The sequence below is a fragment of the Pan paniscus genome, chromosome 9, assembly GCF_029289425.2.
Source record: "Pan paniscus chromosome 9, NHGRI_mPanPan1-v2.0_pri, whole genome shotgun sequence".
NCBI lineage: Eukaryota > Metazoa > Chordata > Mammalia > Primates > Hominidae > Pan > Pan paniscus.
Window position 1 is genome coordinate 111,428,797 of NC_073258.2, and position 24,836 is coordinate 111,453,632.

General features: G+C 35.2%; 1 protein-coding gene across 3 annotated transcripts in view; it reads right to left on the reverse strand.

Annotated features, from left to right (window-relative positions):
• The window catches only part of ARHGAP20 (Rho GTPase activating protein 20), a 138,461-nt gene that overhangs the window by 107,463 nt on the left and 6,162 nt on the right, over window positions 1-24,836 (reverse strand). For all 3 annotated transcript variants that reach the window (XM_034933643.3, XM_008971190.4, XM_034933642.3), the window contains exon 2: window positions 5,167-5,249. In XM_034933643.3, the coding sequence (XP_034789534.2) occupies window positions 5,167-5,246 (80 nt within the window). In that variant the 5' untranslated portion in view covers window positions 5,247-5,249. The remainder of the gene's footprint in view (window positions 1-5,166; window positions 5,250-24,836) is intronic.

The following is a 24,836-nucleotide window of genomic DNA, read 5'->3' on the forward strand; positions in this document are numbered from 1 at the left end:
GTAACCTTCTCAGTATGAAAGATGTCTGTCACATTTCCTAATATAATAATTACTTAGAGAAACCACCTCCAGCAGCTCTGAATGGTGCCACATTAAAAAAAATGTTAAAATCTGTGAACTGCCTCTCCTTATGTACTCTAAGCATTCACCAAAGAACACTGGAGATAAAACTACCTTTAACACATAAATACAGTTAACTCATCAGTTAATTTAAATCTTTCTTCCTCTTTAAATCCAGCTCTTGTTCATTAAATTATTTTTAAAAAGGATTCTTTGAAATCTCCTGCAGATTTAGATACAAGCTTTGTCATCTACAAGTCATTAATTACTAAGTAACAACTATGGGACAATAGTAAAAGTAGTAAGGTTCTACAGCAATGCCAAAATCAAATATAGATGTAATTCAAAAAATATAAAATGTCAATAAATAAAACACTATTTCTTTGCTGTCTGCCCAAACACTGCCCACAAATCTTTTGCAGTCTAGTTCTCATGTTACCTTTCAAGAGATAGAAACGATTTTGGGGGAAGGCTACGAGAATTTTGCTGTATAAAGTACCACTTGAACTAGATGTGTTATCATCTTGGACTTCAGAAATTTCTCATATTTCTGGAGTATAATGGATAGAAAAGCAAAATTCTATTTGCAAAAATTTGCATTATTTGTAACAACTTTGGAAAAAGTTAGAAGTACATCACTGAATATTACTATTTAGTTTTATACTATAAAATTTATTTAAGTTTTAACTATAGGATTTATTTAAAACAGCAAGCTCATTAATAATTCAAAAAATCTGATTTATGTAACTTTTCAGGAACATACATTATAAAAAAGTGGACAAAATTCAAAGACTTTCTTGAATGTTTATTATAATAGGATTTGATCTCCAAGTTTTTTAAAAAACTGCAAGAGACTTGAAAAGAACTAATACATCTATGTTTAAATGAGAATTTAAACATGAGGGAAAACAAAAATCTGAATCACTTCTGAACAGGCAAGAATTTAAAAGGAAATACAAATGATTAATAGTAGTTACCCCTGGGGATGGAGTAGAGAATTTACTTTTTGTTTTATACATGTCCATATTGTTTTCTTTTATAACAAATATGTATTACTTTTGTCAATTGTAAATACTTCCTTAAAACTCTTATCTTGTATTCCCTTTTTATAAGCAAATCAACATAAAAGCATTCTTTTATATCATGCAACAGTGGTCTTCCACCAAGCATTCATTAGAATCCTATAGATAACAGTATTATATTCTATACTTAAAAATCTATAAAGATGATAGCTCTCATGTTAAGTGTTCCTACAATTTTAAAAAAGAGTGCACAGAATTAACTATGGATTTGAAAAATATGCTGATATCTGTATCCCACTCCAGAATACCGAATTAGAAAGGCTTAGGAATCACTAAACTAGAGGACCCTTTCAGGTTCTTTCCAATCCTGAAATTGTATTGCTTACAAATATTTTGCATACCTTCAGAGTACAAGCACCAAGAGCTACACAAAGTAAAAGCATAATCTCATCTTTATAAGATTATGAGAGAGGTGAAGGTCCTGTTCCCTAGCATTATGCACCCTAATTACTGATCTAGAGAAACTTCCAGGAAATTAACTGAAGATTAAAACATATATATATATATATATATATATATATATATATATAGACACACACACACATATATATAGACACACACACACACACACACATATATTTTAAGACAGGGTCTGAGTGCAGTGGCACAATCATAGCTCACTGCAGCTTCCAACTCCTGGGCTTAAGTGATCCTCCCACCTCAGCCTTCCAAGTAGCTGGGACACACATCATCTGGCCGGCTAATTTTTTTTTTATAGAGACAGGGTCTTGCTATGTTGCCCAGGCTCAAGTGCTCCTCCCACCCTGGCATACCAAAGGGTTTGGATTACAAGGATGTGCCACCATGTCCAGCCAAACAAACTTTTTTCCTTACAGTTATTTTGAAACAAAACTCATCATATTTTGCTACTACTAAGAATCTGGGAGAACTGGCTCTAATGTAAGCACCAATTCTTGAAGAAGTGATAGGGAGGCAGTGTGGGGAAGGGCATTGTTGTATATTATTATATTGGTTCTCAACTTAAAACAATGAGAAGTGGCATTTTTCAGTGAGTCAGGTAAGTGTTAGCATTTTCCCTAGCATGGCACTTCATCTGTATCAGTAGTTCTTGATTCTATTAAACCCAATGACCCTTTGTTATATAAAAGTCTATATATATGTTTAAATTCCTCTTTTTATATCCTGAAATGAAATTCACAGGTATTTTTAAAAAGTTGAAAATAATAAAACACTCTAACGGTAACATAAAGAAAAAAATGAAAATAGTTCTTAATAAAGTATGTATTTCAATAAGTACATGCTCAGACATGCTTATACTAAAGACAATTAAGTAGTCAGATGCTTACAACTAGTTACAATTAATATATTCAAATTTGAGAGAAGTCAGATAAGAAATTTCATGTAACAAGCACAGAAAAATGAAGCCCAGTAATTTTTAGAAATGGTTCCAAACAATACAAAGTACAATTATCTCTTGACGTACAAGGTAGCTACATTTCTGAAAAATTTAGTGTTCATTGAAATGTATAAAAATACTTTGTGCTTATATATAAAATAGGTTACAGGCATAGAAAATTATATAAAGATATTTTCCCCCTTCATGCATATGCTATACAGGGGACTTTCAAAAGCTATGCAGGAACCCACCATTCTTCTCTACGCAGGATATTCTGTGCTTTCCATGATGCCTAGTATCCCTGGCTGCTGCCACTAAATCACTGACCAAACATAAATGTTCCCCAAAATTCCAAAGTGTTCCCTAGAGGTTAGTAACACCCCCTCCTCCCCCCGCCCCCAATGTGAACCATTGGTCTGCATGAACTTTCAGTACCTGCATGTATACTTATTGCAGATTCTCACCCTGGAGTAGATTGGGGGAAGATGACTGCTGGTTCCTGATCTCAGGCTAAAGCTTCTATAAGGACTACTTTTAAGTGAAAAACCTTAGCACACTTCATACTCACAAGCTTCCAGTAAAAAATTTTACCCAAAACTGTGTATTTGTTAAAAACTTAGTTAAAAAATAAACAATAAATTTATTTTTACATCTATAGTAGAGAATTAAAGACATCTATACTGATTAATTCTGTTTCCTCTATCCACCTCCCCTAAAAAAAAATACTGTCCCTTGAGGTTTCTAGATAACCAGTGTTAAACTGTGAAGATACAACCATTCTCTTTTATTCACCCTAAAGGATACACTGATGCAAACAATGCAAAAGTCATTTATGTATGACACTGAAATATATTACCGTATTTTTATTTGGCAGAACGGCTTCCTAATTAAATTTTGATTAGGCATCTATTAAAAGGAGTTTACATTTCTTGATCAACCCAATGACTAAAGTGTATGTCTTCTGGGGGTAGGTGAGAAAAACTACTGAGTCTGAGAACTTGCTACGTGCTCAGAAGAAAGTGACATGAGTATTTTTGTACATTTCACTTGTTGGGATTTGGATATATAACTTATTTTTAATACTGAAAAACTTCCATACTTTCATATAGTTTTTTTTTTTTTTTTTTTTTTGGAGATGGAGTCTCGCTCTGTGGCCCAGGCTGGAGTGCAGTGGCACGATCTCGGCTCACTGCAAGCTCCGCCTCCCGGGTTCACGCCATTCTCCTGTCTCAGCCTCTAGAGTAGCTGGGACTACAGGCCCTCGCCACCACGCCCGGTTAATGTTTTGGATTTTTTTAAGTAGAGATGGGGTTTCAACATGTTAGCCAGGATGGTCTCGATCTCCTAACCTCGTGACCCGCCCGCCTTGGACTCCCAATCATATAGATTTTATGTTAAATTAGCACAATTTGAAGATATGTCATAGATATATCCTTGCTTTAAATAAAGTTGGTGAAGCCTTCACTTTACCTAAAAGGATTCACAACTTAAAGAAAAATCATTGTAACATTCCTTTGAACATAAAAACTCTTAGGAGTTAAAATGCCATTTAAAAATTAATGAATTAATGAATATTTGAATTTGAAAAAATTAGTGAATAAATTAATGAATATTTGAATTTCAAAAAAATTAACGAATAAATTAATGAATAAAATAATAATGACTATTCAATTTCAACACATTATGAAAGACTCTTAAAATGTCTATTGAAATGTTACAGTAGGTAGCTAGTCAGGTGTGAGCAGGGCAAGAAAAGGCTCCCCGCAACACACACCAGGAGTATTGGGTGACCATCAGTTGATGGCCAGGTGGTTGTTAACCATTTCGCTAAAGTATTAATTGGTCACAGCTGGCACCAGGGAAAGGCGGTCTCATAATAGATAGAAAACACCTGAAACTGATCAGCAGCTTCCCAATGAGATCCCAGAAGTATGCCAACAGACAAAATCCCCCAAATCAAGAGGTCAAGCTGCGTACTTGTTTTCTCAAGTCGCCTGCTTGGCCCTCTTTCAAGTTGTACTTTCCTTCCTTTCCTTCCTGTTCTAAATCTTTTTAATAAGCTTTCGCTCCTGCTCTGCAAAAAAAAAAAAAAAAAATGTCTATTTCAATGTCCATTGAAATAGCAATTAGCCTCCATTGGTGAAATGACTCTGTTAACAGGTATTTAGCTGATTTTTCCACTTTGAATTTCACTAATTTAACTAATAATGCCTAAAATCAATCAATATTCCATTTTAAAAAATAATCATAATATGGTTATCTTCCTTCATGTCTAAAGTTGGTAAGAAAAACTGCCTTATCCATGCACAGCCATCACTTTGTGTTGATTTAAAAATATGCAAAGTTTTGTGCAAAACAAAACATTCATTTTTCAGTATCTTGATTTCTATTTTATAAGTAAACTTTGTTAAAATGTGGAACTTGCAAGTTTATATACTTTTGAGGGTGAAATTCACCTTTGAATCAGTTTTAAAGCAACTGAGCATATATACCAGCTAGGCACTATTAACCTCAGAACAAAAGTTGTATTTTCTACTCTTAAACAGAATTCTGGTGCTGATAACAAACAACCTCTACACATTAAAGAATATGTGATCTGAAAAACTCTTCATCTAATATAAACTTCCAAGCACATACTGAATGTGTAATACAAAGCTTTGCACTTACCTGGTAGTAGGCCGTTTTTGTAGGGCTTTATCCAGGATAAGAGACGGAGCGCTCCTCCTCCTTTCTGCTAGTGTTTTCATTTTCTGTTGATGAAACAAACCAAAATGAAGACCACATGGCTTGTAAGGCAAGACAATGTTGATTTTTTTTTTCAATCCAATTTAACAAGTTTTGCATTGCCTATCTTTGTCTGTCAAGGAGCCTACAGTTTCATTATGGAGATAAAACTGTAACATCTAAAATAGGATAATTAAAAAAAAAAACAGGACAGTAAGTGTCAAAAAGTGGTAAAAGCAATAAGTATTTTTTGTGGTCAGAGAATAAAGAGGTTAAACGTTTACCAGAATATTTGGGAGAAACACTATCATAACCATTATTACTGGTTATCATGTGTCCAGCTCTATGCTAAAGGCTGGACATGGATTACCTTATTTATAATCCAAAATGTCATCCGGGTAGATACTACTATCTTTATTTCACAGGCAAATTTGGCTTCAAGAAAAGACAAGTAAAGGAGAGGAAAAAACAGTTAAAGCAAAAGCACAGAGACTAGATTTTTGCATAAATATTAACACACTTGGGAATCCCTTCTTCCAAATAGACTTTTTTTAAACTGTAACTTCAAACAATAAAAAAATCTTTTTTTCTAGGTGGTATATAAATATAAGAAGGTGGTAATCTGTTCCAATGACCTAAAGTTGCAGTAAATGAAGTTTATTCGACTTGAATTATTCAGATAATTACTCTCTAAATTTAGTATTATATATTTAACACATCTAGATACAGCCACTAGAAGCAGATGAGTAAAATTAACCATATATAGTCACAAACAGCCATGAGCGAAGTTCAGGCTGTATTATCAAAGCCATTCTTCTCATCCTATATCTCTATACCCTTTCATCCCATATCCCTCTCACCCTGTATCCTCGCCAAAGGTGTTACCCACTACCTCTAGGCCAGTCATGCTTGGGAACTGGATGTTGCTCCAATGGGAACCATATAAAACTAGGCAGCTCAGTGTCGGTATCCTATTATGTGATTCATAAAGGAATTGCTTTTAGTTTTTAAAGTAAAACAATGATCTTAGCATAGGAATAAAGAAAGAATCATCCAGTGAGAAGAGGATGCTAGACTTCTTTGGCACAATTCTTATCCCACAAATTCTCCATGCTCCTAGGGATCTCTCCCAAATTATTGTCACCACTGCTCTGGCCTCGGTGTTGCTATTCCACTCGTTAATCTTTTGGCTCACATGTGGAAGCTATAGGCACAAATCTCCTTAGCACAGCTGAGACAACAGCTGGAATAATTATGTAAAACATTAATAAATGACAGGAAACACATGGGTTAAAAATAGATAACATCAAACATCTCAATTGGGAGTTATTAACCACAAATCAATTTCAGGCCAGGTTACTTATATAAAAATTTTTTGCATGATGTATATGTGATGTCTTCCTTCTAGAGAAACAGCCCGGAGTTATCATCGGATTCCCAGAAAAGTCGAATCCTTTCCAACACTGGTGATTTCAATAACCTAGTTTATATATTATAGCGTGCAAGCCCCATCTCACTGTTTCCATTACTCACACCTCTTAGGAACATAATCCTCAGGAATCTAATATCCTTAGGCTAGTGTGACTGCAGAGGTTACAAGGAGAAAGGAAAACTGGGAGATAAGCATTTGTATTGCAAGGTACAGCAGCACTTCCTCATGTGAAGAGTCTCAATACTGAAAGATTGGATTGATTTTACTAAGAAAAGTGGCAGTTTGTTCATATCCATCAAGCTATGTTCCAGATTTTTTGCAGGGTTCTGTTTCACCTTCAGGCCTGGAATTAATTCCTACTCTCTATCCTGATTCTCTTTACAGGACCAATTTACTACTTTGAAGTGTGAAATGTACCCATTCTTGTAAGCTTTACCTTTGTCCCTCACACCCTCTGTCTGCTTTGACCTTGAGGATCTGCCATTCAGCAGCTTTACATCTGCTTTCTCTAACCTTCTGAAATCACTGTCAGCAGATCCAAGATTCTAAACTAGATCTTCATTAGTACATAGTTTCTAATTCTGAGCTCCTTGGCTTTCAGGTTTATGAAGAATTTGGAAAAGATTCAAAAGACAGTGTAAAATGACTTAAAATGTGAAGAAAAAGAGCCTATGAAACAGGATAAAATGATCTGAGATTCTTCATTTAGAAACAGTAATAATCTCAAAATTAATGCAGAACTATAATGTGGAGGAAAGTTAGCATCTTCCAAGGAAGATGAGGCAAAAAGAAATGAGGAGAAACATGGAATGAAAATCCAGGTTGACCTTGGGTAGTGGTTTGTTGAGAAATCTATAAAAGTGGTGAACTAAATTTTGCATGCAACTTCAGGGGTTCAGAACCCCCATAAAATGGATTCCTTAGGGATTTATGAACCTCAAGTTAAGAAACTTTCTGATGTAAGAAAATCCTCCCAAGAATGATAGCTGTTAAACATGAGAATGGATAATCAAAGAAGGGTGACAAATTTTGTTCTGAAAAGGTGCTTTTGAAATGGGTGTTTTTCATGGAAATCTATTGTAGAAGATCATTTGTATAATAGTGAATAGAATGTATTTTCTGAGTTTTAAAATTGTCAGATGTATAATGGGTCAAATGCTGAGTGTAGCCACTTCATCCAGCTTGATTTATATTGAAGAGAATGCAATCAAACTACCAGCAGGTAAGTTTGTTTTTATTTCAGGTTCCATTGTTCGTACTCAGACTTACTCTATCATTAATGAGATGTGCAACCCAAGGCAATTCAGCCACTTCTCTGGGCCTCCATTTCCTTACTCACAAAATGAGACAGTTTGGACTACATAGTCACTTAGGTCCCTTCTATTTCTGATAGTCCCACATTAAGTGTCCACCAAAGATTCACCGTGGATATGCAAGAAAATAAACATTACATGAACCATACATTTAGGATTCACAGGATTCATCTAAATAAGTAACAAAAGGTCTTACAAGCAGCCAATATAACCAGGGGCTTAATAGATTTAGATATTAATTCATTCAAAATACACTTATCTCTTTCTTTTGCTTAAAAGTGTAACCAAACAAAGGGCCACTAATAACTTCAAAACAAATTCACTGATCTCTTAAAGAATCTGTTCTCAGGCAATTAAAACTTAGATTTTCTTGTTTACAACTATGTGAAATACATCAAAATAAAATGAAACTATTGATTCTTTTACAGGTGTATAATAGTACAAACTTATCAGGACAGGCTTACGTTATGCTTATCTTAGCACAAACAAATTTCACAGTTGTTCTGTGACAGGGATAACTATAACTATTTGCTTCACAGAAAACAAGGTAAACTTCAAACAGTATATAGTATATATTTTCTGTTGTACTTGATGTTTATAACTAGATGACTTCATAAATAGTGGATACCACTGTGAAATAGAATATTTTTAAAAGGTAATGTTTTAAAGAAACGATAAACTATACATTTAGGCAAAAATACTCAATTAATTAATTGCATTAATCTTTCAGGAATGAGTTTGATATCGTATCACTTACCTAGTGTTAAGTAGCCCCAAAAACTAAATAAGAATTTTATGTGAGCTAAGAAACAAACAAATATGAAGTAGTACCTATCTCTCTCTCTGTCCCCCAAATAGGAAAAAATGAGGAGGAGAATGGAAGAAGTTCTAACATGGAATAAAGAGTGATTAAATGTCAAAAACTGTTATCTATTTACAAATGGCCTTTTATTAGGAAAGTATAACATGAATACTAGAGAGAAATTATTAGGTTGGTGTACAAGTAATTGCTGTTTTTGCCATTACTTCCAATGGATCTTTGACCCTCTGCTGTCTCCTCTGCAGTTATATTCAGTATTGTAGGTCAAAAAACCTATTAAGCCTAACCATAAATGAATAAAGGTCATAACTGAATATGAGAACCAAATGCCAGTAATTTGTTTTTTATCTTTTACATTTAAATAATAACACAAAACTGCAGCAACATTACCAACTAATCTGCAAGGTGCTTTCTACCTTCAAGTCATTTTAAATACATGGATTAATTACATATTCAACTCTGCGTGTTCCTTCATATATGATGCCTCAGTAGTAGCATTTCACATTATACTTATGTTTCTGACCCCTTCTAGAGAGCAGGGGCTATATCTTCTTCCCAAATTTTCTCCCTTCCTTCAACAATTTTTTACTGAACTCTCCTCTGTAGCAAGCATATTTTTGCATTCCCAAATCCCGGTATAATGCCTGGCACAAACTATACACTCTATAAATGAGGGTTTTATGTGAATTTAAAAACCCACTAATTCACCACATAAATACCACCATCCCCAAATGCACACATATGAAAACAAACAAACCTTTAAGGGGCTCTGCTGGAATGGTATCATTAAGAAAAATGTAAGCATTTGCTATGGAACTAGACATAGACAGCAAAGTATACCTGTGCACTGCAAACTACACCTTTTGAACATAGTGTTGACACTTATCACTTTGAGCTACATAGTAAACATCTGCCTGACAATAAAGTTAATCATTTGTCAACAAATAAATGGTGCTGAGATAATGGGATATCCACATACAAAAGAATAAAGTTGGACCCTTACCTCAGACCATATATAAAAATTAACTTAAAGACCTAAAAGTACCAGCTAAAAATTATAAAAATCTTAGAAGGAAACACAGGCATAATTTTGTCATCTTGGATGAGGCAGTGGCTTCTTATTAATAGATATGACACCAAAAGTACAAGCAACAGAAGAAAAAATCTAGACACTGTCAAGATTTAACATTTCCATGCTTCAAAAGACACCATTAAGAAAGTGAAAAGACAACCCACAGAATGGGAAAGCTTTTATTGCAAATCATATATCTGACAAGTGACTTGTATCTATTATAAAGAAATATTAAAACTCAATAATAAAGGCAAATTGCCAAATTAAAAGTGGGCAAAGGATATGAATACAGTCTTCCAAAGAAGATATACGAATTGCCAATAAGGATATGAGAAAATGCTCAACATAATTAGCCATCAGGGAAATTCAAATCAAAATTACCATGAGATACCACATCACACACATTAGGATGACTATAATAAAAAAAGATAATTACAAGTGTTGGTGAGGATTGGAGACTGGACTCTTACACACTGCCGGTGGGAATGAAAACTGGTAAGATGGAAAACAGTTTGGCAGTTCTTCAAATGATTAAACATAGAGTTACCATATGATCCTGCAATTCTACTCCTAGGTACATATCCAAGAGAAATAAAAACATATGTCCTCAAAAAGACTTGCATATGACTGCTTATAACAGCATTATTCATAACAGTAAAACAGTGGCAACATCATCAATGCCAATCAACTGATGAATGGGTAAACAAAATGTGGTATATCTATACAATGAAATATTACTTGGCAACAAAAAGAAATGAAGTATTGATACATGCTACAACATGAGTGAACCTTGAAAACATTATACTAATTGAAAGAAACCATTACAAAAACCATATATTATATGATTTCATTTATATAAAGTGCCCAGAACAAGCAAATCTATAGAGACTTAAAGATTTGTGCTTGCCTAGAGTTTGGGGAGACAGCAGAATTGGGAGATGATAGCTAAGGGGGTTCAGTGTTTCTTTCTGAGGTAATGAAAATATTCTAAAATTGACTGTGGTGATGAATGTACAATTCTATGACTACATTAAAAGCCGCTGAACATAACTTTAGGTGGGTGAATTGTATGGTATGCAAATTGATTTGGTTAATACCAAAGAAACCTAACTACCAAATTACTAAACCACTGGGCTCCAGCCCAGCAAACTGGTCCTTAGCCATAAGTTATAATTTTCTTCTTATCACAATCATCTGAAATATATGAAAAAGGAAAATTTTTTTATCCCATTTTTTTTTTGTACAAAAAGTTTCAGTGGCTCTCCATTTGAGTTCTTCAGAGATCTGAGGAATTTGCCCACCTGCTTACTGTTTTAATTAACATTTAAAAAAAATTCTAGATTCATGTTCATGAGCATGTGCATGTTTGTTACATCGGTATATTGTGTACTGGTGAGGATTGGGCTTCTAGCATACTCATTACCCAAATAGTGAACATTGTATCTGATAGGTAGTTTTTCAACTCTTGCCACCTTACCACCCACCTCCCTTTTGGAGTCTCCAGTGTTTATTATTTCCATCTTTATGTCCATTTGTATCCATTGTTAGATCCCACTTATTAGTGAGAATATGTGGTATTTAATTTTCTGTTCTGAGTTAGTTCATTTAGGATAATGGCCTCTAGGCTCCACCCATGTTGCTGCAAAGAAAATTATTTCATTCTTTTTTATGGCTGCATAGTATTCCATGGTGTATATATACCACATTTTATTTATTCAGTTAACTGTTGATGGACACTTGGATTGGCTCCATGACTTTGCTATTGTGAGTAGTGCTATGATGAACATAGAAATGCAGGTGTCTTTTTCTGTTTAGATGTCTTTATAACATAATGATTTCTTTTCCTTTGTGTAGATACCCAGTAGTGGGATTGCAGGATTGAATGGTATTTATATTTTTAGTTGTTTGATAAATCTCCATATTGTTTACCATAGATATTGAACTAATTTACATTCCCATCAATATTGTATGTTTCCTTTTCTCCACATCCATGCCAACAACTTTTTTTTTTGACTTTTTATTAATAGCCATTCTGATGGGTGTAAGATAATATCTCATTGTAGTTTTAATTAGCATTTCTCTGATTAGTGATTTTTGAGCATTTTTTCATGTGCTTTTTGCCACTTGCTTTTCTTCTTTTTAGAAATATCTGTTCATGTCCTTTGCCCATTTTTTAATGGAGCTGTTTTTTTCTTGTCGAGTTCTTTCAGTTCCTTGTAAGTTCTGGATACTAGTCCTTTGTCAGAGGCACAATTTGTGAATATTTTCTCCCATTCTGTAGGTTGTCTGTTTACTCTTATTATTTCTTTTGCTTTGCAGACGCTGTTTAGTTTAATTAAATCCCATTTGTCTATTTTTATGTTGCGTTTGCATTTGTCTAGTTTCATTCTTCTGCATGTGGCTAGCCAATTTTCCCAGCACAATTTATTGAATAGGATGTCCTTTCCCCATTGTTTATTTTTGTTGGCTTTGTTGAAGATCAGTTGGTTGTAGGTATATGGCTTTATTTCTGGGTTCTCTATTCTGCTCCATTGATCTGTATGTCTATTTTTATACCAGGACCATGCTGTTTTAGTTGCCACAGCCTTGTAGTATAATTTGAAGTCAGGCAATATGATGTCTTTGGATATGTTGTTTGCTTAGGATGGCTTTGGCTATTTGGGCTCTTTTTTTGGTTCCATATGAACTTTAGGATTTTTTTCCTAATTGTGTGAAAAATGAAATTGGTAATTTGATAGAGACTGCACTGACTCTGTAGATTGCCTTGAATAGTATGGGCATTTTAATGATACTGATTTTTCCAGTCTATGAGCATGGGATGTTTTTCCATTTGTGTCATCTACGATTTCTTTCATCAGCCTATTTTGTTAAGGGTTTTTATCACGAAGGGTGTTGGATTTTACTGAATGCCTTTTCTGCATCTATTAAGATGACTGTATGGTTTTTGTTTTTAGTTCTGTGTATGTGGCAAAACACACTTATTGATTTGTGGATGTTGAACCATCATTGCATCCCTGGGATAAAACACACTTGATCATGATAAACTATCTTCTTCATGTGCTATTGGATTCGGTTTGCTAGTATTTTGTGGAGGATTTCTGCATCTACGTTCATCAGAGATATTAGCCTATAGTTTTTGTTTTCTGTTGTGTCCTTCTCTGATTTTGGTATCAGGGAGATACTGGTTTCATAGAACGAGTTAGGAAATAATCCCTCCTCATTGGTTTTTTAGAAGTTTCGGTAAGATTGAATACCAGTTCTTTGTATGTTTGATAAAATTCAACTGTGAATCTGTCTGGTCCTGGGCTTTTGTTGTTCTTGGAAGATTTTTACTACTGATTCAATTTCATTACTCATTATTGGTCTGTTCAGGACTTCTATTTCTTGCTGGCTCAATCATGCAGGGTTTTATATTTCCAGGAATTTATCCATCTCCTCTAAATTTTCTAGTTTATACGCATAGAGGTGTTCACAGTAGTCTGTGATGATCTTTTGTATCTCTATGTTATCAATTGTAATATCACCTTTATCATTTCTGGTTGTACTTATTTGAATTTTCTCTTTCTTCTTGGTTAATTTAGCCAGCAGTCTGTCATTTTTGTGTATCCTTTCAAATAACCAACTTTTTGTTTCACTGATCCTTTATATCTTTTTTTGTCTCATTCTCATTTACTTCTGCTTTAATCTTTGTTATTTCTTTTTTTGTGCTAGCTTTGGGTTCCAATTGGTCTTATTTTTCTAGTTCCTTGAGGTGTGACATCAGGTTGTAAATTTAAGATCTTTCTATCTTTTTGGTGTAGACATTTAAAGTTATAAACTTTCCTCTTAGTTCTACTTTTGCTGTATCCCTGAGGTTTTGATATGTTGCCTATTTTCATTTGTTTTGAAAATTTTTTTGATTTCTTAATTTCACTGTTTACCCAAAGGTCACTCAGGAGCAAGGTGTTTAGTTTCCATGTAGTGTGTGTTTATGAGAGTTCCTCTTGGTCTTGATTTCTAATTTTACTCCACTGTGGTCCGAGAAGATACTTGATATGATTTTGATTTTTTGGAATTTATTGAGACTTCTTTAATGGCCAAGCATATGGTCGATAATGGAGAATGCTCCATGCAGAGTGAGAAGAATGTATATTCTGTGGTCGGCTAGAATGTTCTGTAAATGTTTATTAGGTCCATTTGGTCTACAGTTCAGTTTAAGTCCAGAGTTTCTTTATTGATTTTCTGCCTTGATGATCTGTCCAGTGATATCCGTGGGGTGTCGAAGTCCCCCACTATTACTGTATTACTATCAATGTTTTCTTAGGTGTAGTAGTATTTGTTTTATGAATCTGGGTGTTCTGGTGTTAGGTGCATATATATTTAAGATAGTTAAATCTTCTTGTATTGAACATTTAATTATTATATAATGCTCATTTGTCTTTTCTATTGTTGGTTTAAAGCCTGTTTTATCTGATATGAGGATGGCTACTCCTGCTCACTTTTGTTTTCCATTTACATGACATATCTTTTCTTACCCACTTACTTCCTGTCTATTGTGATTTGCCACCATTCCTCCCCTATTCCTCCAGTGTCCTCCTTAGGGTTTTCACATAGTAAATTCTCAATAGTTGTGTATTAAGTGAATGAATTAACATATCCAATATCTGAGATTTTAAGGTAGTAATACAAGTGTGCCTATGTAGAAAAATGAAGTTGTAAATAGGTAACTGAAGAAAAAAACTTTTGTTGTTTTATTTTCAATAACAATGCAGAAAACACTTTTTAAATAAAAACCTGTATGTAGGCTCTCACTGGAATTTTAACTTCATGACAGCCAAGAGATATAGTACTATTTTTGGAACCTCTAAATCACTCTGAATCTGCTCATTATTAGTTCTCACAGAGATTAAAGAAAAACAAAGCATATCAAAAGGAAGGAACAGGATGAAAGATTAAAGTTGGAGGTGAACTGCAATTTTTCATGCTTTGTTTTGTTCCAGTCACTTTATGAGGAAAAAAAATCAAGCATTTCAGTTGAATTATGGATGCTGAAGTCACTTTCAAGCATTTAAAATAAGCATAGTATTAAAATAAGGGCACTGGGAAAGCTTTTATAGAACTCTAAATTTTCAAGGCTAGAAAAAATAAGTAATCAAATTAACAAATTAGCTTATTCAAACTTGACTATTAATTCTTTTGTGGCTAGTCTGTGCAATTTCGTGAGCATTAAAGTATTTCTTGTCTTCCCTACATGCCTGTAGCATTTACTTGTGGAGATGTATCCAGGCCACTGAACAATTATACTTCAAAGACACTGGCTCTGTAAGGGAAAAAGAGAATTACTTTTTTTTTCTTTCTTTTTTATTTTATTTATTATTATTATACTTTAAGTTTTAGGGTACATGTGCACAATGTGCAGGTTAGTTACATATGTATACATGTGCCATGCTGGTATGCTGCACCCACTAACTTGTCATCTAGCATTAGGTATATCTCCCAGTGCTATCCCTCCCCCCTCCCCCGACCCCACAACAGTCCCCAGAGTGTGATGTTCCCCTTCCTGTGTCCATGTGATCTCATTGTTCAATTCCCACCTATGAGTGAGAATATGCGGTGTTTGGTTTTTTGTTCTTGCGACAGTTTACTGAGAATGATGATTTCCAATTTCATCCATGTCCCTACAAAGGACATGAACTCATCATTTTTTATGGCTGCATAGTATTCCATGGTGTATATGTGCCACATTTTCTTAATCCAGTCTATCATTGTTGGACATTTGGGTTGGTTCCAAGTCTTTGCTATTGTGAATAATGCCACAATAAACATACATGTGCATGTGTCTTTATAGCAGCATGATTTATAATCCTTTGGGTATATATCCAGTAATGGGATGGCTGGGTCAAATGGTATTTCTAGTTCTAGATCCCTGAGGAATCACCACACTGACTTCCACAATGGTTGAACTAGTTTACAGTCCCACCAACAGTGTAAAAGTGTTCCTATTTCTCCACATCCTCTCCAGCACCTGTTGTTTCCTGACTTTTTAATGATCGCCATTCTAACTGGTGTGAGATGGTATCTCATTGTGGTTTTGATTTGCATTTCTCTGATGGCCAGTGATGATGAGCATTTTTTCATGTGTTTTTTGGCTGCATAAATGTCTTCTTTTGAGACATGTCTGTTCATATCCTTTGCCCACTTTTTGATGGGGTTGTTTGTTTTTTTCTTGTAAATTTGTTTGAGTGCATTGTAGATTCTGGATATTAGCCATTTGTCAGATGAGTAGGTTGCAAAAATTTTCTCCCATTTTGTAGGTTCCTGTTCACTCTGATGGTAGTTTCTTTTGCTGTGCAGAAGCTCTTTAGTTTAATTAGATCCCATTTGTCAATTTTGGCTTTTGTTGCCATTGCTTTTGGTGTTTTAGACATGAAGTCCTTGCCCATGCCTGTGTCCTGAATGGTAATGCCCAGGTTTTCTTCTAGGGTTTTTATGGTTTTAGGTCTAACGTTTAAGTCTTTAATCCATCTTGAATTGATTTTTGTATAAGGTATAAGGAAGGGATCCAGTTTCAGCTTTCTACATATGGCTAGCCAGTTTTCCCAGCACCATTTATTAAATAGGGAATCCTTTCCCCATTGCTTGTTTTTCTCAGGTTTGTCAAAGATCAGATAGTTGTAGATATGCGGCGTTATTTCTGAGTGCTCTGTTCTGTTCCATTGATCTATATCTCTGTTTTGGTACCAGTACCATGCTGTTTTGGTAACTGTAGCCTTGTAGTATAGTTTGAAGTCAGGTAATGTGATGCCTCCAGCTTTGTTCTTTTGGCTTAGGATTGACTTGGCGATGCGGGCTCTTTTTTGGTTCCATATGAACTTTAAAAGACCAATATCCTTGATGAACACTGATGCAAAAATCCTCAATAAAATACTGGCAAACTGAATCCAGCAGCACATCAAAAAGCTTATCCACCATGATCAAGTGGGCTTCATCCCTGGGATGCAAGGCTGGTTCAGTATACGCAAATCAATAAATGTAATCCAGCATATAAACAGAACCAAAGACAAAAACCACATGATTATCTCAATAGATGTAGAAAAGGCCTTTGACAAAATTCAACAACCCTTCATGCTAAAAACTCTCAATAAATTAGGAATTGATGGGATGTATCTCAAAATAATAAGAGCTATCTATGACAAACCCACAGCCAATATCATACTGAATGGGCAAAAACTGGAAGCATTCACTTTGAAAACTGGCACAAGACAGGGATGCCCTCTCTCACCATTCCTATATAACATAGTGTTGGAAGTTCTGGCCAGGGCAATTAGGCAGGAGAAGGAAATAAAGGGTATTCAATTAGGAAAAGAGGAAGTCAAATTGTCCCTGTTTGCAGATGACATGATTGTATATCTAGAAAACTCCATTGTCTCAGCCCAAAATCTCCTTAAGCTGATAAGCAACTTCAGCAGTCTCAGGATACAAAATCAATGTGCGAAAATCACAAGCATTCCTATACACCAATAACAGACAAATAGAGAGCCAAATCATGAGTGAACTCCCATTCACAATTGCTTCAAAGAGAATAAAATACCTAGGAATCCAACTTACAAGGGATGTGAAGGACCTCTTCAAGGAGAACTATAAACCACTGCTCAACGAAATAAAAGAGGACACAAACAAATGGAAGAACATTCCATGCTCATGGGTAGGAAGAATCAATATCATGAAAATGGCCATACTGCCCAAGGTAATTTACAGATTCAAGGCCATCCCCATCAAGCTACCAATGACTTTCTTCACAGAATAGGAGAATTACTTTTAACCTTGCACCTTGCTTCTGGGTCCTGCTATCACAGCAAGGTTTTGACCACTAGGTAAGCTGAAGCTTCCTGCTATTGTCAGTTTGGTCTGTGATAAATATGATCTTCTATTTACCCATAAATCATCCCAACCAGGACCACTTTAAACATTTAGCTAAAATAAATGTAATTACAGTACAGACTACTGTAAATGAATATATGTTCCTTTCTGAAGAAAGAATTGATTTTACTTTCCAGCTCTTTCCTCTTTCCGAAGGACTATTACCATGTTGAAATACAACAATAAACATGATAATCTATGTAATGCAGAAGAATGGGCACTAGGCTAGGAGACATTGGACCTTAATTCTGGACCCTAGTTGTACCACTTAATTTCTCAGATTTTCTCTAAAATGGACACAATACCTGCCCTACTCACTATATATGTATATATTCATTCATATATATGGATTCATTCATATATATTCATTCATATATATGGATGAAAGTCCTCTGAAATGAAAAGCACTGTGATAATGTAACAGACAGTAAACTTTAAAGTGGTTAAGTGCTGTATATAAATAAATATAAGGATATTAGAATTTCCCTTATACATTATTCTTTGTTTCCTTGCCTCCATCCCCACACATGCAGGATTCTGGAGCATCACTATGGGTCTTCACATTGGCTAGATTTTTTTTCTTTGGCAAAGCTACAAGTTTCAACCTTTGGTCATGATAATCTTTAAGTAGCACCCTGGAGTAGGTAGAGTCAATCACCAATGTTCTCTGCCTAATAGTTTCTTACAGGGCAGGGCTCCACTACATTTTTCACATAATGTTCCATACAAAATGATATTTGTACAACCATAACACTCTATGATAAACAAAGGGGCACCTGGCTCCCCAGTATCCATCCACTCGCCTGAAGGCCAAGAGGCTAATTGTCAGACACAACCGCAACAGTTGGGAAGCTTTGCCTTACGGTAGCCCCTCATTGTCTTCAACACAGAGGGGAAAAGTACTGTGATCAAATTCTAAAACCATAATGGTAAAAATCAGACAGACTATATCAAATGAGAATAAAAAGCAGATCCACGTCTATCTAGATTCAGACATAGTGTTACCTGGTGATGGCTATTGTTAAAGCTGAGGTTCAAAAGAGTGAATGTAGGGATAGGAGAGGAAATAAAAACATTCTCCTAGGTGTAAATTAGGACTCAGGTAAATAAGGAAAGCAAAAGGCCACAGAGCAGCTGCGTTTTCCAGATCTTTGATATGTGAGCTGATGTGGGGCACACATACATTCCATTTTCAGAGTCCACACACAAGTGACCAGACATCCAAAAACAAGTTTTACATTTCAGTTGTGTCATGTGACAGGTGTCTGTCAAAATTAGGTCACGGCTGCTCTCAGCACACCACTGACCTACAGTGCTGATGAGGTTATTTCTGCTGTCAGTTAGATGTTTCTACCATAAACTTGTCCTAGATAAAGAAAATAAGACTGAAACAAAATATAATATAAACTGGGCTGTATTGCCTACAAGCCTCATTATTGATGGTTGACCGAAGGCAATCATCTCTGCTACCCTTCCAGCCTCACATTGTGGCAGAGTCTCCCGTAAGTAAATAAAAGCTAAAGATCAACTCTATCTGAGTTTGTTTCAGAAAACTGTTGTAGTTGCCACTACCAAATTAAGCATTCTCTCTGCAGCCTTTCTGCACACATCAGGACCTCTAGAATCCCTGTGATCCTAAACACTTGAAGTACCAACAGAACAGGCGAGCAACTTTCCCTTCACTTAAAGTTTACTTTAAAGGTTTATACCAAATGCTCTGAAGACATGAGGGGTATGAGTAATAAAACTCCATTGAATCATAAAAATATATATTTCCTCAAAGCACTCTGCATATTATGAGTATACAAGTGTTATGTACACACATATAACTTTGATATTATATACCTATTTTTGTGACACTTTATAATGTATTTTAGTGGCAATTTCAGTTGAAATCTAGTATATTTTCAGCTACAGACACCTTCTAGGAAGGCAAGTTTTACAATTACATATTTTTGTTAAGTTGTATGTAGTCCCATAAAGCATAACATGCCTTTACTTTGAAAAGAATAGCCACCAAGTCCTGGATGGAAAGGTAAGAATTGTGAAAGAATTCAGTCTTCTAAGTTATTGATTGGAGAGGATTTCATTTCTGTAGGTACCATCAGTTTTCTCAGCTCTCCCCCATCCACTGAACATGTTCCACCTTTTGTCCTGCCGCCCTTTTGCCAAATCATAACCTGGGAGAATGCTGAAGGCATAGAGCGTGATAAATTGCTTCATGACAATCTTCACCTTAGAACTAAAAGCAACAACTGCACTAACTATTTAGGTATCTATGACTTGTGAACTTTCAGTCTATGAATTCCAACTGCCTATTTTAACTTAGGGGACTCAATCTTCAAAATTAATAATTACTTTTTACACATGTATAAGAAGATTATCCTTAACTTTTATTTTATAAAACTATAATTTATTGTAGTCTATGAACTTTAGAGTCACAAAAATTAATTTTTCTTCTGCCATGGTAAAATGCACTATGTAATCACATTTTAAGTGAGCATAACTATGGACACAAAGTTTTTTCCTCCAGACTCAGTGGAGCAGAGATATAAAAGTTAACTGAGTTGAGAGAGTTTCAACTGGGTTTCCACATGATTTTCCAGTGGAATCATCTGAGGCTTAGGATTCAGTGCACCCACACATAACTTTGAAATATACTCTTCTGAGTTTGTCTGGAGAATACGCCAAGATTTCCAATAGCAAGCAAGGCTGAGGTATCAGCATAGAGATTAGGCCTGGCTAAGAGCTCTTGAAGTACATCTGCCTTATACAAAACATCTGAAAATGTCAGACACCAAGGCATAAAAATCACCAAAGTAATTAGACCAGTGATTGTGTCATTGATTGTCACTATAAGTCAATGTTTACCTAATATTTACCTAATGGTAGCAGTGAACATAACATTCAATGGTAGACAGAGAGGGTAGAAATGCCACTCTCCAAAGAATGTATACTCTTTTTTTCAATTGAGAAAAGGCCCTCGACTGTACTTTTCTCAGCTGGTTATATATACTTTAAACCTACTCTCCCCTGTATCTTATGTTACAAACAATAACAAATGCAGTGATAGTCTCGTTGAAAAGAGAAATGGAGTTGGAAGAACTGGATTCAAATTCCAGTTTTGCCACTTACTACACTGTAGCCTTGACATGGTTCGGTTCCTTCTTTAGGAAAAAATTAACACCTACCTCATATAATTGATGTGTTTTGAATATAGTTAAGCATTCACTTAAAGAGGTTTTTAAATTTTCTTTATTCTTCTATAAGTTATAGCCAACCCTTGTATTTTTATTCAAGTTCCTCCTCATGATATTTGATATTTATGGCTTCCAATGATGACTGCTTTAAAGGATGGTATGCATTCATATGCATGTACATGTTCTGATGTTACATTTTTTAAACTCAAACTCCTTTTGTTGCTTTACACCTACTCTCACATGGCAAGATATACTAATAACTCCTGCACTTTTGCAAAGTGTTTCCATTTACCTTTCATGACCCATAAAAACCAACCTTGTGAGAGGTGCAGGATAGGGGTCATTACCCCATTTTGCATACAAAGAAAGAAAGCCCAATCAGAAGTTCAGAGGTCACATGAGGGATAACAGAGGCCATTCCTGATTAATCTAATTTTATTTTTATAATTCTAGGACCCTCCCTGCCAACACAATCTCACGTATCTGATTTCATGCAATTCATTTTGTGAGTAACACCAGATAAGAATTGAGTAGGATACTAGTTTAACTATGGGCATAATATTTTTCTCAGTATTGAAGAGTAAAACTAAAGCTTACTCACTAAGATGTTTAATTCAAGCCCCAGTATAAGACACACACATGGTCCAAGTTAGCCCTTGGGGGTGTTCTACCATGAGGTGTTATAAACAGATTTGGACCCAGAGAATTAGAAAGGAAAGGCAGAATGAAGTTTACAACAGCAGCTGCTACATTTAAAAATGTTAGAGCTATTTTAAAATTATTTTCCCTTGCCTGGCTTTCTGGGCCTATAAGTCTCTTTTCCCCCATTCCAACACTCATCCTATTTAAAGATTTTTCAATTAGCATATGAAACCAAAAGGTCAGAGTATTTGAGTCTGATACAAATCATTCCTAACTAAAATGATTCTAATATGTGCTTCCACTTCATTAAAACTATTCCGTGAAAATGTGGATATCCTCAAGGATGTATTATTCCAGAATAACTTAAAGTATTATCTATGCTTTATCTATGTGCTATTACATTTTAGAATTCAATTTTTAGGAATTACTGTACAAATTTATTGTATATTCTTTGGAAGTGCCTCAGTGATGGAAAAATCTTTGTCTTCTGAGAGTGGATTTGATTTTTGGAAACAATGAAATCCTCTGACTAGTGAGTAAAAGTGAGTGATCTAGCTAGGCAATTCTGCTTGAGATTAAAATAATAAATGTGGCTATAAAATAAAGAGACTGACTTCATTTACAGCATCTACATGCTAGCTCCTCAAACATACCTACCTCAGGACCTTTGAACTTAATGCTCCCACTTCTTTTTATAGCATGGTCTTTTTAAGCCATAAGAGAGTTAAGGGACACTTTAAAAAGGCCTTCCCTGAACACCCTAATGCAAAATGATCTAACTCAACAACCACATTTGTCTAATTCGGGGTTATGTTTGTTCCTTTAATAACAGTTATCACCATTTATTCATTTTTTTTGTTTTTTTTTGTCTCTTCCTCTGACCCATGCTGTCCAATACAGTAGCCACTAGACACATGTGGCTCTTTAGATTTAAATTCAAGTTGATTATAATTAAGAAGCTTACAGAAAAAAAAATGACAAATTGTATTTCACCAAAAATAAGAACTTCCGTTCTTTTGAAAGATACTCTTAAGAAAGTAAAAAGACAAGTCACAGACTGGGAGAAAACACAATTAAAATTGGGCAAAATATTTAGACACTTCACCAAAGATAACATATGGATGAAAAATAAGCACGTGAAAAGATGCTCAACATCACTAATCATTGAGGAAATGCAAAGCAAAACCATTAGATACCACTTTACATCCATTAAGATGACTGTAATCAAAAAGGCAGATAATAATAAGTACTGGTGAAAATTTGGAGTAGGTGGACTCATATGCACTGCCAGGGGGAATATAAAACCACTTTGGAAAAAACAATTGGACAGATTCTTAAAAAGTTTAATATATACCTAAAATATGACCCAGCTATTCCACACCTAAGTATTTACTCCCCCAAAATGAAGTCCATGCAAAGACTTATACATGAATGTTCACAGCAGTTTTATTTGTGATAGCCTAAAACTGGAGATAATCCAAATGCCTATCAACAGATGAATGGATAAATAAATTGTAGTCTAGTCACATGATGGAATGCTGCTCAGCAATGAAATGAACTATCGATACACGCAAAACCATGGATAAACCTCAAAGTAATTGTATTGAATGAAACAAGCCAGACAAAAAAAGAATATAAAGTATGATTACATTTACAAAAAATCTTTGGAAATGTGAATTAACCTACAGTGACAGAAAACAGATTAGTGGTTGCCTGGGAATGGGGAGGGAATTAAGGAATTAGAAAGGGACATGAGGAAACTTTGGGGGATGACGAATATATTCCTTAGCTAAACTGTGGAGATGGTTTCACAAGCGTATATATATGTCAAAACTATTAAATTTATATACTTTAAATATGTGCAGTTTATTCTATATCAATTATATTTCAATGAAGCTGTTAAAAAATGTTTAGTTTCTCAGTCATGCCAGCCACATTTCAAGAGCTCAATAGCTACATGTAGCTAGTGGCTACTGAATGGACACTGTAGATAAAGGAGTTCCATCATTACACAATGTACCACTCAGTGGCACTTCTCCCCTAATTAGGAGAGAGGAAACTACATCACAGAGACTCACCACTTGTTTCTCTAAACGAAGTTTTATTACAACACAGCTATGCCCATTCATTTCTTCATTGTCTATGGCTGCTTTAGCACTATAATGGCAGAACTGAGTAGCCTGTAACAAAGGGCCTACAAACCTTAAATATTTAGTATCTGGTCCTTTAGATAAAGGTTTGCTGACCCTGCTCTGAGCCATAAATTCTGAGGACGGGGCCATATCTGTCCTGTTCACTGCTGTACATAAACCAACTAATATTTACGGAAAATCTAATATATAGCAGACACTATTCTAGGTGCTGGAGAGGCAGCCTTAAGCAATACAGATAAGGTCCCTATTATCATAGTTTTCAATCTGGTGACGGATGTGGGTAACAGATAACAAGCGAGTAAATAAGAAAATATCAGGCCAGGATGAATGCTAAGATGACAATAAAGCAGAAGGTATAGAGAATGACTGAGGAGCACTTCCACTTAGGTAGTCAATGGCAGGCCTCTGCTAGAACCTACGATCTGACAATAATATGAAAGTCAAGACTGCAAAGACCTGGGGCTGAAGCACAGAGAAACACCACCAAGGCCTCAAAATAAGAATGAATTTGATGACTTGAAATATGAAGAGGAAGAAGGCCCATGTGGTTGGAGAATACACAAACAAGGGGGGGGATGCATAGATGAGGTGGCAGAAGTAGACAGGGCCAAGAAAAAGGGGTCTGAATTTTATTATAAATGGATGAAAAGCCACTGCAGGATTTTAAGCAGGTAAGCAACATGATTAATTTACATTTTAAAAGATTATTCTGGTGCTAAGTGGTGACTGGATCAAAGAAGGGCAAGAAAGGTGTTAGGCAAGTTAAGACATTGCTGCAAAGGTACAAGTGAGAGATGGCGGCTTGGCTTGGACTACACTGGCAACAGTGGAGACGAAGTGGAGAAATTCAAGACACGTTCGGATTGACAGTAGCTTCCCTGATGGATTGGTTGGTGCAGAGAGAGGAAATGAGTTGAAAACGAATCCTAGATTTTTGGCTTGAACAACTGGGACACAAAGGTATGAATTACAGATATAGGGATATTGCAAACAGTAAGTGCTAACATTTATTAAATGTCTATTATATGTCATTATTCACTGAATTTCACATTTAATCTTCCTAACGATGTTGGAAAGGTAGG